The 14,684-nt window shown below is 37.2% G+C and overlaps 1 protein-coding gene across 1 annotated transcript; it reads left to right on the top strand.

The window, feature by feature from the left end:
* The first annotated feature begins 5,057 nt into the window (after positions 1-5,057).
* On the top strand, positions 5,058-10,423 carry FGF20 (fibroblast growth factor 20). The gene is made up of 3 exons (XM_077773115.1): positions 5,058-5,208; positions 8,931-9,034; positions 10,178-10,423. Exons 1-3 carry the CDS (start codon positions 5,058-5,060, stop codon positions 10,421-10,423), a joined length of 501 nt encoding a protein of 166 aa, XP_077629241.1.
* Positions 10,424-14,684: the final 4,261 nt, after the last annotated feature.

Here is a 14,684-nt window from a genome sequence, read left to right on the forward strand (position 1 = left end):
TAATTGTATTTGAAAATTACTATTTTTAAATTATCATTACTCCTTTGTATGTCACACAAATTCACTTAGGTCATTTGTGCTGGTTTTGTTCTCTGCCCCCACCTTTCAATTCTTTTTTATTTCACCTAAAAAAAATGAAAACAGTTTTCTGCAAAAGTCAAAACTCTATGAAAAGTTGTTCTCAAAGAATTCTCACTCCCTCATCTCTTCTCATCCATTCACATCCATCCCAGATAATGAATTAACAAGGTACCCAATTTCATTAGTTTCTGGTTTATCCATCCTATGTTTACTTTTGGGGAAAAAAAGGGATACACACATGGGAGGTTCCCCCCCTTCTTTCTTATACTATATTTGAAGTGTGCAAAAGCTTTGCTCTTTTGATGAATAATATCATGTTTCTCATTCCTTCCCCAGCTGTACGATGCTCCACTGTATGAATGTACCATAATGTATTCACTTGGTGTCCTCTGTGTGGAAATTTATGTTGTTGCCAATATTTTGTAATTACAAATAATAAATAATGTGAGGCAAGTGTACTTTTATTTTACTGAGGGTGTGAGTCACGGCTTTTAAATCAGCTTTTTCTCTCTCTCAAGTTAAACACGTGTAGAAGTATCAAAAGGCATTGACTTCTTTTTCATGTGTTAAAAACAAAGATTCATGACACTGTGCTTGCTGAAAAGCTACCTAGGAATTATATGGTCTGGAAAACTGTAGCTATGTTTTGTGGAAGTAGAAATTGTACCATATATTTGTATAACAGCAAGACAAGTGTGGCCTCTAGGAAGTATAGGTGAAGTTGATTAGATTGCAGTGTATACTTAAAAGTTGAATAATGCACTCTTGTAAAACACTCTTCAAAATTATTTAACTTCCCATGATATCATCACAGCATGTGCAAAAAAAAAAAACTTTAGTGTTATCTTTTCCTGTCACATGACTAGTACAAACAAAAGAAATCCTTATCTTTTTGTTTCTATTCTGGCCCTTTATAAAATGGCATTAAGCACCATTCAAAACTTACACATTAAAGGTTTGGTTTGGGGAAAAAAAAGATTTATTTTGTATTTCAAACAAATCATATTTGCTAGATTATGAAGCAAACATTTCCCCAACAACTGAAAAGTCTAGCATCTGTTATGCATAGAACACTTTATAGTTTTAAAGCCACATTCCCACAGCAACCCTAGGCATAGTGGATGAGGCAGGAATTATATTGTACTTCTTTTACAAAAGCTGAAACAGGCATTTAGAGAGTTTAAAGAAATTGCCCTGAGATGTAGGACTCCGGACTAAATCCTGAACTAGAATCCAGGACATTTTTTTCTTCTTTGTAAAGTGGGGTGTGCTGATCTCATTGGGTTATTGTGGTGATCAAATAAGGTAACACATTTGAAAATGCTCGAGTTGTACACAAAGAAGGTAGTTCTGTTATTAGAGTGTTTGGGCTTTTGGTGGCCATGTGTAAAATTTCCTGATATTTATATCTAGGAGTAATACAAGAGACTTAACCAGTCTAAGAACTATAGATTACACAGCAGGACTGGAAGTGTTCTTGTGGGCAAATAGTTCAGAGACTGAACTAGTAACTCAAGGAGCAGGTGATGACGCTAGATATCCATTGTGGAATAATTAACAGTATTAGATGTTGTACAGGACTTAGACCTTGAAACAAACCTCATTAAAAGGCACCTGATCTTAGTTTTAAAACCTTTAAATATCTCCTCTTTAAAAGTAATCAATGCATGCACTGGCTACTTTAGTTATCCCGCTATGAGATTCACACAACTTTGATCTAACTTTCTTTGATTTAACACTGCAATTAAGAAGATTTGGTTCAAAGTAAAAGCTCATTGGTTGATGTTTTACACTGATGTGATAATGTTTACACAGATGTGCTTTGAAATCTTGCTTATGGTGGATTTGGGGGTCCTACCACAAGACAGGCTGCTAATATTTGAAAGGTGAAATAATATGACATTTACCTGGTACAACCTTTAAAAACGGACTTAGAATATACATTTCTAAAGCGATTTTTCTGTTTATTGTTTTTAGCTAGTGTTTTTGTTTTACTTCATATCTGTCAACAGTAAATCACTTACTTTAAGGACTCTTTTATAACTTGGTTGCACAAGGGTAAGTACTTAGAGCTGCGGTGATGAAAAGGTGTAACTTTACCTACTTTAAAGCACCTGCCAATTAATTAGCAAAAAACCCTTCTGAGCAAATAAAATAAAGCAGTCACATCCATTTGTGCTCCCAGGTTCAGGCTTTTGCTGAACAGACCGTGAAATAAGACTGAAAAACGAATCTTTAGTGATTCCCTAGAACGTTTTGCTCGGGGGGGGGAGCGTAAATCTGCCAAATGATTCTCAACTCTTCTGCCACTGAAAAATTTTAATGGGAAGATCTTGAAGTTAACTAGTGGTACAAAAACCAAAGTTTTAAAGTTTACATGGATCGCATCCACCTCCTTCACTACAATGACTTTTTATTTTACGAATACGTACAGGCATCTTACAATTTTACCAGTAACTTCTCCTGTCTGAAAACACATCAAGAATCAACACTATCGACTGATTTTTATAAGTAAAATATGAACAACAACAACAAAATGTAACCTTAATGCAACTAAAAAGAACATCAAAATGCTCTTAGATTGGATAAGGGCCCCAGAGGCCACTCAACATTTATGACACTTACAGATACTCATTTCTATTTGTGGCAAATATAAGAATGTAAACCATCTCTTTTCAACATATTTGGGTTCACCTTTAATCCCTACATTCCTGTTTATACTATGTTATTTTATTGTGTTGATGAAAAGTCCATGACCTTAGCACACAATTAAAAACTTCCATGTAGATATAAGGCAACCTTGGTTATATCATGTGCTGAGTGAAGATAAACATTAAAGAGGATCTGGGAAGGGGGGGTGGTGTATGTGTTCCTAGCCTAACCTTGATTATGTAAAGAAAATCCCCCATCTAAATGATAAAAGAAAAGAGTAATGCTTGTACATTTTATTAGTGTTTTAAAATTAGTGAGTTAAACTGTCAAAGCTTTGATTTTCCTTTCATGTATGTCTGGGCAGGCCTAAGCCTCAGGTAACGCCCTTTTTCCTTCTCTGTCTCTTACTTTTCTTTGCACCTGTCCACTGCCGGCTCCCAGCAGCTCCCAAGGAGTCCAATTCTTCTCTTCTCTCCCTTTTCCTCCTCCTCCTCATCCCCTCCTCCACCCCCTCCTCCCGCCTTCTCAGCCTCCCTCCCCCTTCCCCTTCTATATACCTGCCAAGCTGGGCTCCTTTTTAGCAGCTATCTATCACTGCAAAGGAGTTCACATCAAAGGCGGTTGCACAGCAGTAGCTGAACGGGATCAGGGTTCTTCCAAAGACAGCCCCAAAGAGGGGCCTTAGTTGCGCCTCCTCAAAGTTGCTGGCTAGCTTTGGCCAAGTGTGGGAATGGTTTTTGCGACAGCACGTATAGGGGAGCGTCAAGGGCCCCTTTCGGTCACTTCCGAAGAGCAAAAACGTGTCGAGAGGAGGCCGGTTTAAGATTTCAAACAGCACCTCCCCAGTGCGCATGAAAGGACTTGATTAGCATATGTCAAGAGGACCCGCATATATACTCGCTGTGTATGCACGCAGGACTCTGATCTGATCAGTTTGCGGAGTTGGAGCCTCAGCCCCCAGCCCCGGCCCGGCCCCAGCCCGGTATCCGCAGCGGCAGCTATAGATGTTTCTGCAAAGCCAGCAGCCGGCTCCCACCTACCCCAGGAGAGAAGATCGCTCCAAGACAGTGAAAACTCTCCTGCTATCTCAGTGCAAAGTCCACCCAGCGACCTCACAGGAGTAACCGGGCCTTTCTGCGCTTGTTTTGCTATATTTTTTTCTCCACTCCCTCCCCCATCCCCGCTACATTTTTTTTTATTGGGGAGCNCCTAAGCGAAAGTCGGACGCTTAACCGACTAAGCCACCCAGGCGCCCCGCCTTCTGCTTCTTTAAACACGCCCAACGGTTATGCAGTGGATGATGCGTTCAAGGCTACTGCTCAGAGGGTCGCTCCTGTGCAGTTTGGGAGTATTTACCGTAAATGTTCACCCGAAGACGTAGGTTATGTTAACTCTCAGTGAGCGCCGCCTCTGCTTGTAAGGCTCACCTGCCTGCAATTCTTTGAGCTCTTAAAAGTGCTGTTTGAGAGAGAAAAGGGTGGGGGGAGCCAACCAGGCTACTGAGCATGCCCAGTCGTTCAGCCAAGCTCCTCTTTAGAAATTGTGAAACCCGAAAGGAAAGATCTTAGGGTTGACTACATGCAAGAGGAAATGGGGAAGCGAAAGTGGATATGGGTGGGAACACACAGGGACGTGTTTCCGAATACCTCCAGCAATGCCTGGGAACAGAAGGGGTTAAAACAAATAGGCGAATGATCCTTATGACCCCAGACTGGAAAATCCTATGGTCTCTACTGCTAATGACTCCCTCACTAGCTGTATCGCTAGCAAGGGCCTTCAGCAAGTCTGAGCCTTAATTTTCTTTTTCTGTACAATGCTGGGGTTAAATTAGGTGGCGATTTTAAGATGCTTTCAGGTTCCAACATCTCAGGATCTTTCCCCCATTGTGGGAGTTTTCATCATATTAGAGTTAACCCAGTAGCATTCTCGAAGGATTCTTGATCATCAAACTTGGGGCATCACTGGAGAGATTTCTTGTATTTTCACACAGATAGGGTTTACCCGTCAGCAGCAACGTGAAAAGGCCCATCTTCTGTCTTCGTTTCTCTTCCTTAGCACTGAGGGCTTCATTTGAGCATCTCATTTCTCAATGGGTCTGCCTTCTCCTCTTTGCCTTGTCCTTATACTCTCCTCCCTTTTTTGACTTGCAGTACTCATTAAAACTTTGGAGAAGTGTAAATCTCAGTTTCAGGGGCATTTGTAACTCTAGATGTAGAAATGAGCATGTGGTGGTCATTTGGTAGCACTTAAAGGCTTAGAAAATTAACTTTTTAAAACCCATATGTTTGCGGCTTCTGCTGATCTCTTCCAAAGTCCCATCGACTATGAGTCAAGAGTGTCATGACCTAGTGCCAACCTTGGGGTCACTTTTAGAAAGTGGTATCCAAATTGAGGAGGCTGAGATTCTGATGCTAAAGAACGCTGCTGACATCAGGCGGCTCAGTTTTCTTGCTTTCAAGAATTACCGCACTCAATGTATTACAGAAAAATCCTTTAGCTACTAGGAAGATTTAGAAATGGACACAAATGTGGTAAGGCCTAAGGGTAGAGCAGGTAGAAAGAAGTTGGGCTTAGACTTCCTCCCCTGCCCCTATCCCATGCGATACATAATAGAGCCTTGGAAATTCAGCTTTTAAAACACTTGAGATTCAACCGTAGCCTCAAATGACACCAGTTGCTTTTTTCGCCTGGTGACTCTTAATAAGACTATAGGGAGAGATACAATTCTACGGCAAGAGATTATAACTATTTGTAGACCTGATACCATTCATCGAACTGGTATTTAAATCTTTTCTTGAAGAAAAGAATATTGTATGTCAGAGTTCCTATCTTGCTAAACATTTTTTTTGCTAAATTTTGGCATAGGTATTTAGCAATTGTTAAAGCAAGACTTGGACCGATTTTGTAATAGTTCAAGTCACTCTATGGTGGGAGGCTACGTATCAGAACAAATTATTTACTGTTATACAAAGGGAAAAGAACCCAGATTAGTTTCATAACCTAAAGGAGGTTTGAACAGCCTCTACCATGCATTACAGTGCTTCCTAGTGGCCGTGAATCATTAAGACACCATAATTTACTGCAAGAGAGTATAGGTGAGAAGAAAGTGTATGTTTAGCATATATAACATCATACGCTTCTCTCTGTATTTGCCGCCTTTTACTAGTGCTTCAATTATTCATTATGAAATTATTTTGCTATTTTTCTTTGAAACTCATGTGTCATCAGAGTCAAAATTTTGAAACAGCTTAAGAATGGCTATTGGTGATGTTAAGTAACATGTTTGATAGTTTGTACTAATTTGCCCATGAATGATTAAATGAAAAATTCAGAATCCCGTATTTAAAATTTCAAACCACATCAATAGAAGCTAAGCAAAAAGGTCCCAGTGAGGTTAAAATAATTTCCTGAGTTCTCTCTATATTTGTCATAGAGTTTTTCTGCACAGTAGTACTGTAGGAAGATTTTACCTAATATGTAAACATGAAATCATTACTTAAAAAAAAACGTTTAACCTGAGATCAAACATATTCCTTTAAAGGCTTTTCCTTTATTCTCTCCTATTCTCCATAGATTTGTCTGATGTGGTTGCATTGTGGGTTGACTCACCTGTTTATTATGATTTTTTAAAAGGCTGGCTTTGAAAATGATACCAGAAAGACAAAGTACCTCCAAGTCTTTTTATGGGACACTGGGCATTAGAAAATCTATCTAAAATCTGTGATTACCTCTTAAGGAAAGTTTTTCATGTCTACTCTTTGTTAAGGAATTAGCTTAGTTGCCACCTCATATTATAAATAAGAAAGACTTGTCAAATCTCATTTAAGAATCAAGTGATTACAAATTACTATGTGGTATACTATTTCCTGGACGAGAAAAAGGATCAGAATTTAGAAGTGTGGCTAAAATCTTTTAAGAGGAACACAACAAACACATAGCCCTGTTCCCATACATCTCTGTGAACCATTGCAAAATTATTAATGCCTGGTTGTGGGTGAAGTTTTAGATGTTATTTGATAAAGTTGAGACTACTGAAAGCAGTTGTTCTAAAAAGATATGTGATTTCTTGTCTTTCTACAACTACATTTTTTGGGACAAGATAGCAGCACTATCCTAAAATGAGAAGTGAAGTAGAGGTGGTTTACCATTTAGGTTTGCAAGAAAAAATGGATGCTTCTAAGCACTGTTACGTAATTGGTTTATATGGGAATGAAACTTATATTTTATTGTACTTGGAAACTGGTTCTATTATACATCCTAATCGTTTAATCAGTTCCTGTTCTTTGAAAGACAAGAGCATCCTAATGTAAATGAGACACTTAAAGAGAATTAAGTTACATGTAAGCAGTAGTACGGTTTTCCATTTGAATTTAACATTCAATATAATTTCAAGTAATTATACATTTGTAAGTATATCCTGGATGAAATTCTGTTAATATATCTTCTTCTACTGATCATGTTTTAGGTTTGTGGTTTTTATTTTTTCTTTTTCTAATAGAGATCACTCACTAATGAGCTTGATAGTAAGCTTAATTTTTGTTTATCTCCACCCTATATTTGTCATTACAATGGCTATCCTATGGAGTCTGAGTTTTCCTGCTATATCTTATCTTCTCTCTGCCTTTGGCTCTCAATTAAGGACACTGACTCTTTCAAGCCACTTATAGGCTATTTAGTGGTGTATTGTTGCTGTAAGATCCTTGATAGCTCTAGCGTTCTACATGATCTACTAATAGTTTGAAAGAGCTCATTTGAAGCTCTTAGGAATCTGTTTAGAGCTTAAGAATCTATGTTTCTGCCAAAGAATGAATTAGGCTGTGGACAGAATAGAACCCTCTATATAAGCAAATAGCCAGATTTGGTACTTTCCCTTGGCCTTGGGAACATCACGTGTCCAAACAGGAACTTATTCAATAAATCAAGATGTGACTTAAGAGCAAGATTCGGGCTAAATAGTGCACATTTATACAATTTGTAGAGCTGAAGAGGAGGTAAAGCAGTGGGGGTAGAAAGCTATCAAGGAAGGCAGTTCCAAGCATAGAAAGTATGTCTATATATCTTTTCAGCAGAGTCAAAAGAGCAAGACAAAGGAATTAGTCCAAAGGTTAGTGTATACAAAGAGCAATGCATAGGGAAGCATTACCTTTTTTCACTATGGCATAGAAGTGTATTAAGTGGAGAATATTTGATCCTAGTTTATCTATTGATAAAGGAAAATAATTTTAGAAAGTTATTGATAGCAGAAAGTCTACTTGCGTGCTAAAATCTTGGTATTTGGCTATCACGTTTAATGAATTCTCAAGTCCCTTTACTTCTTTGAACTATCAATTTTTAAGAACCATATGACTGGAAACAGCACACTGTGTAATCTATAAAGTATTGAAATCAGTGTATCATCCTGAAGTAGAAACATTGGACTAGGGCTCAGAAGGATGTGAGTTCACATGGTTAGTTCTACTAATTCCAAATGTCATATTCTTAGAGAAGTCAATAAACCTTTCTTGAGCTTCAGTTTCCTTATATACCTATCTTAGTGAATTGTTTTTTTGAGGACCAGAGAGATAAATATAAGTAGAAGCCCTTTATAAATTATAAAACACTACAGACCCATATAAGGTTACTGGCTGCTGGTGCTAGAAAAAGATTGACTTGAATCATGGTTAGCAAAACCAAAAGAAAACAATTAATAGAACATGGTTACAATTGACCAATGGAATCACAAAGAACTAAGAATACCTCTATTATGTACTAATTTCTGATCATAATAGTTTCCATTTGTTGAGTGCTTAAATGTATTAATCTATACCACTCTCCGGGAAAGAGGCAGTTCATCCATTTTGTACATGAGGAAACTGAATGTCAGAGAAGATTTATGACTTGTGTAGCCAGATTAGCCAGTAAGTTACTGTAAAATTTTGTTACTGTTAAGTTTTACTGTAAGTTATGAAGGTCAATCTGGTTTAAGGTTTTATACCTTTAACATTATACCCTGATGGACAGCTTTTCCTTTTTAGTTTCTTTTTCATCTGTAAAATGGGAGGATCATCATAATAAGATAATTATATAGAACTTTTCAGCTTATAAAGGACTTTCAACTACATTACTGTATTTAGCAATACAAACTTACTCTTTGGAGGATTTTCAGTAGTCATATGTTCATTAATAAATCTAAGTCATTATTTTGTTTATAAATTCAGGTATCCTGGAATTCATCAGTGTGGCGGTGGGACTGGTCAGTATTAGAGGTGTGGACAGTGGTCTTTACCTTGGAATGAATGACAAAGGAGAACTCTATGGCTCAGTACGTATTTTAAAAACATTATTAGAATTCTTAAAATTAAGACTATTCATTTTTGTTCAGTAAAGTATCTGCCAATAATGCATGTCAGAAGAAATATATAAAATACATACTTGTAGAAATTAAACATCTACATCCTGATTAATTTTCATTTGTCTGGAAAGCAGTATAGTAACTCAGTTTCAGTGTTTAAACCCCAAGCACTTACTGCTTTCAGTTTGCTAGTTTTTTCTGCCCATTATCCTGGGCCTTTTGACTTCTCTCTATATTTTGATTATTCCTGCCAGAGACAGAGAAAAATGTCATTTTCTTCTGGCCATGTTAAGTTCTTTTCACCTTTACATTTCATTTAATGTAAATTTTCTCCACCTGTGATCATCTTCCGTAGCTAAATATGTATCTTGCTGACCATCATATATAGGAAATGAGTGAATGAAGTCTTAGGATGATGTAAGCAACAGCAGAAAATGGTAGCCATACTAGTTCGACCATATCTGCAGTCTTGATAATTACAAGAGACATGATTAAAAAAACAACTGTGGTCTATCCCTTTGGATAATATATAGTCCATCTTGAAAAGGCAAGAAATCACGGGGCATTTGCTACATTTACCCAACAGTAACGTCTAGATCAAAGTTAATGATGGGGAATGTATCATCAAACAGTTAATAAATACATAAAGAGAAGATACATGATTTGGAATGATGCTTTTTAATTAGGAATTTGGATGTTAGCAAGATCTTGAAACGTTTCCAAATGATAGTGGAAACTTGCTTTGTAGAACTTTGGCATCTAACAACAGAACAAGATAAACTACAGGCCTGTTTGGTGGGGATGGTGATAGGAAGAAGATATGATGGAGCATGGGATGGTTCTGGATATTTATTATTTGAAAATAAAATTGAGAATTGATATTTAACTGAAAGTTCTTTGAACTAGACTCCTGGGAAGCTTAGTTGCCTGGAAGAAGGAATTCCAGACAACATAAGAACTACAGCAAAATAAAACAAAACCACTTGCTCCTTTTTTCTTCTTCGACAAGGATATTATCATAGGCAAAGCAATGAAAATAGAGCAATGAGACTTCGCTAAGGAAATTCTCTCAAAGGTATTTTTTTTTCATGGTAGTCACCTTCTCTCTTACAGGAGAAATTAACTTCTGAATGCATCTTTAGGGAGCAGTTCGAAGAGAACTGGTATAATACCTATTCATCCAACATATATAAACACGGAGACACTGGCCGCAGGTACTTCGTAGCTCTTAACAAAGACGGAACTGCAAGAGATGGTGCCAGGTCCAAAAGACATCAGAAATTTACACACTTCCTGCCCAGACCAGTGGATCCAGAAAGAGTTCCTGAATTGTACAAGGACATACTGATGTACAGTTGAAGTGTGCTTGTGTCTTTACTGAAGAACAAAACTACGACCATTCTTTCTTGTTACCCAGGAAGACACTCAGAATGTTTTCTACCGAGAGACCGGCTTTGGAAAGAATATTGAGAACAGACCAAAAACCTACATTTTGACTTGAAGTAGATCAAGACCTCTCTTTATAAGTGGATCAAGTTCCCTTAGGTACGCTGGCTCAGTCCTTACTGGTAAATTGAAGCTGAAAATCTCTTAAACTGTGGATAATGGGAACCCCACCTAGTTTGCTGCTGGTGCCTCACCTCTCTGGATTATGTTTACTTCAAAAGTTACATTATAAAATAGATACTTCATGTTGAAGAAATAAATCAACACAATTGGCCAAAATTATTGCTACATAAATTCTGAGGATCCTGTAGGATTTTGCAGGTTATGCAGTTACATGTAAAAAACCTGGACGAAAAGCGGACTATGGAACATGTCACACCAAGATGGAACATTTTTTTTTAAGGATGGACCTATTTATACATTTTCACGTTGCGAATATTTATTATATATATTTATTTATTGAAGAGTTTATTTTTTACTGGTATATGAAGATAATGCAAAGAAAAAAAAACAACAAAAGTTCTTTTATCGTGCCATTGTCATGATGTCCTGAGCTGTAAAGAAGACATCATTTTTGCAACATAGTAAACATAGAATAAAATCCTGAATTTCTTCTTAAGAATACAATATAGCCTAGACTATATATATATTTTTTTCAGTCAATTACCTTCTAAGTGTAACAATGGTTCCTTTGCCTTAGAAAAATGCTTTATCAAATTGTATTGAATTCAACACACATTCAAAAGGGAATTAAACATTTTTATTTTGTGTTTTGGTCTCATTCCTTTTTAGGTGAAAGTTATTCTATGAATATAACATTTTTAATGACAAAATTCTAAATTTCCTGGGAAAAACTTTATATTTTTAGAGAACTTCTGATGTGGAAGGTTATAAAAAATTATAGGCAATTTATGCTTACTTCTTTTTGTTATATCTCCTGTTTAGTCATTTATTCAGCGAGTATTCATGAAAGCCTACCATACAGAAGAAACCATTAGGCACAAAGGAAGATGGTGGTCAAGACCCAAGTGGGCCCTTCATGGAACTTAATGTCCAGTAGGAGCAACAGATGGTTAATAAGTCAACTAATAAATAAATACCATCATCATGCACTGTGACGTGCCCTATGAGGAAAGCAAGCTTCTGACACAGAAGACAGCAAACTTAGATAGGGTGAGGCAGAGAAGGCTTCTCTAAGAAGGTGACCTTGTTTTTTCTTTTATAGTTTATTGTCAAGTTGGTTTCCATATACCACCCAGTGCTCATCCCAACAAGTGCCCTCTTTCATGCCCTTCACCCCTTTTCCCCTCTCTCCCACCCCCATCAACCCTCAGTTTGATCTCAGTATTTAGGAGTCTCTTGTGATTTGCCTCCTTCCCTCTCCTTAACTATTTTTTCCCCTTCCCCTCCCCCATGGTCCTCTGTTAAGTTTCTCCTGTTTCACATATGGGTGAAAATATACGGTATCTGTCCTTCTCTGCCTGACTTATTTCACTCAGCATAACACCCTCGAGTTCTATCCACGTTGCTACACATGGCCACATTTCATTCTTTCTCATTGTCATGTAGTAGTCCATTGTATGGATAAACCACGTCTTCTTGATCCATTTGTCAGTTGATGGACATTTAGGCTCTTTCCATGATTTGGCTATTGTTGAGAGTGCTGCTATGAACATTGGGGTACATGTGCCCCTATGCATCAGCACCCCTGTATCCCTTGGGTAAATTCCTAGCAGTGCTATTGCTGGGTCATAGGGGAGTTCTTTTGTAATTTTGTGAGGAACCCCCACACTGTTTTCCAGAGGGGCTGCACCAGTTGACATTCCTACCAACAGTGTAGGAGGGTGCCCGTTTCTCCACATCCTCACCAGCATCTATAGTTTCCTGATTTGTTCATTTTAGCCACTCTGACTGGGTTGAGGTGGTATCTCAGTGTGGTTTTGATTTCCATAAAGAATCAGAAGGAGCTAGCCAGCCTAAGAGGAGAATTAAGAGACTGATAGGAAGAGGAAACAAGGGGCCTGAACTCCCTGTGGTGAGAAAGAGCTTTGTGGCTGGAGTTCAGTGAGCAATGGAGAGAGGGGCACAGGTAAGTTTATAAAGCTATGCAGATACAAATCTGGTAGATTCTTAAAGGTCTTTCTTAGGTTGCATTTGCTCTGTCCTGCAATTGCCAATGTCATCACCCTTACATGTAGCATCATCAGTGAGGATCTGGTAATGATAATGGTAGCAGCTGCCGCCAGTTTCCAACCTGGAAGGCTGGTATAACACAGATTGCTGGGCCCCAGCGCCAGAGCTTCTGATGTGTAGGTCTGGGGTAAATTCTGAAAATTTGGATTTTTAACAGGTTCCCAGGTAATACTGATGCAGTTGGTCTGGAGATCACACTTTGAAAACTGCTAGTCTAGAGCAGTGTTTCTCAAACTTGAGCATACATACAAAATCACCTGGTAGTCTTGGTAAAGGATGGGTTTGTTAAATTATACATCTGTGTTGGGGGTGGGTCTGAGATTTTGCATTTCTACCAACGTCCCAGGTGATGCTTGATACTGCTAAACCACAGATCATCCTTTGAAGGGCAAGAGTGACTGCCCTTAATGTTATTTGGAGCTATACCTGTTAGTTCCACTTGTCATTACTTCAATAAATTAATGATGGTGTGTGGGGTGAGGATAGAGAGTTCAAGATATAACTTTAATAAAACTACATAGGAACGTGTATGTGCAATTAGGGGAGTTGTGTGTGCACTTGAGTGTGTACTGGATGAGAGACAGGGAAATGGTTCAGCTCAAAACCTCTTGGTTTGTAAATGTAAAAAATATGTCTTAGCAGTAATACTTCAATAATTTTCAAGATAAAATACTTCTTATTTTTACTTTTATCTATAAATACAAGTGAAAAAAAAAAAAACCTAGTCTGGTTCAAAGTCTGATACCTATATTTAAAGTACCTATCCCCAAGCAAGCATGATGGAATATTTCAAGTCTTTTGCAAAATGATGCTGGTGTCTAAATCTATAATTGCAGAGAAAGTCTTATAAATTTAAAGAGACCATACACTGATAAAATATGGCCCACAATATATATCATTACCCAATAAAAAATATTTTGGAGCTATGATGAGAATACAGGTTAACATTTTTCTTTATTGTGATAGCCACTTGTAGTGATTTGAGATAGGAAGTATGATTGAAACAATGGCTTTACAAACTTTTAGAAAACTGAGAAGTCACCATATCTTGTATTTTCATTGTATTTATATATCAGCAGCTTTTCCTAGGTTGGAAACACAATTTGCAGCTGCTGTATTTGTACTATCTGAAGAAGTTATCTATTAAGTATCTGAATAGATTTCACTTGATACTCTTAAAGGGAAGTGTTGTGTGAACATATTTAATTTATATATGGAAGGGTATGAATAATTGGATTTATTATCAAGTAAGTAGTTTGAAAACAACTTACATCTCAGGATGCTTGTGGAAAATGTTACTCATGAGTCATCCATTTTGCTTCTTTAATTTTCTTTCATTTTTAAGTGTTCTATTCACAATCATATATTAACTTACATTTTCCAGATCTTCCTCGCTTAGAATACTATCAATTGCCCAACTTCCATTCATTTTCTGCAATGATAAAAGAAATCTAAAAACATGGGAGTTTGGTGAAGCTTTGGTGTGCGAAGTCTAAAATGTTTGGTCTTCAATTAAGTGAAATACAAAACAGTTCAGAAACCTAAAGCTATCAACCATGTGTGAGATTATAGGTCTATTGTAAACATAATATATAAAAGTTAGAAAGCCACTCAGGTTATCGCTTACATTTATAATGTACTGTATGGAAATTGCCATTGACTAAATTTAATTAAATAAATTAATGATCAGAAACACACACACACACACATACATCAAAATTTTGACTTCAATAGATAAATTATGCGTATAAATAGGCTATTTCTAATTTCTAATGATGACATTTAAAAGCTATTACATATTGTTGGTAAGTGAGGAATTAGTACATTAAACAAGTCCTATGTGTTCAGTGTATGCTGCTTCCACTAGCAAAAATAACTTCAGTACATCTGGGGGGTTTAGTCCAAATAAATCCTGATTTCAAGTTTCTCATAATCAACACCATTATAAGATGTTTCCATTTCAGTTTATTGTGCAGAGATC

Source organism: Crocuta crocuta, unplaced genomic scaffold (assembly GCF_008692635.1).
Source record: "Crocuta crocuta isolate KB4526 unplaced genomic scaffold, BGI_CrCroc_1.0 scaffold140, whole genome shotgun sequence".
In the NCBI taxonomy this organism is placed as follows: Eukaryota; Metazoa; Chordata; class Mammalia; order Carnivora; family Hyaenidae; genus Crocuta; species Crocuta crocuta.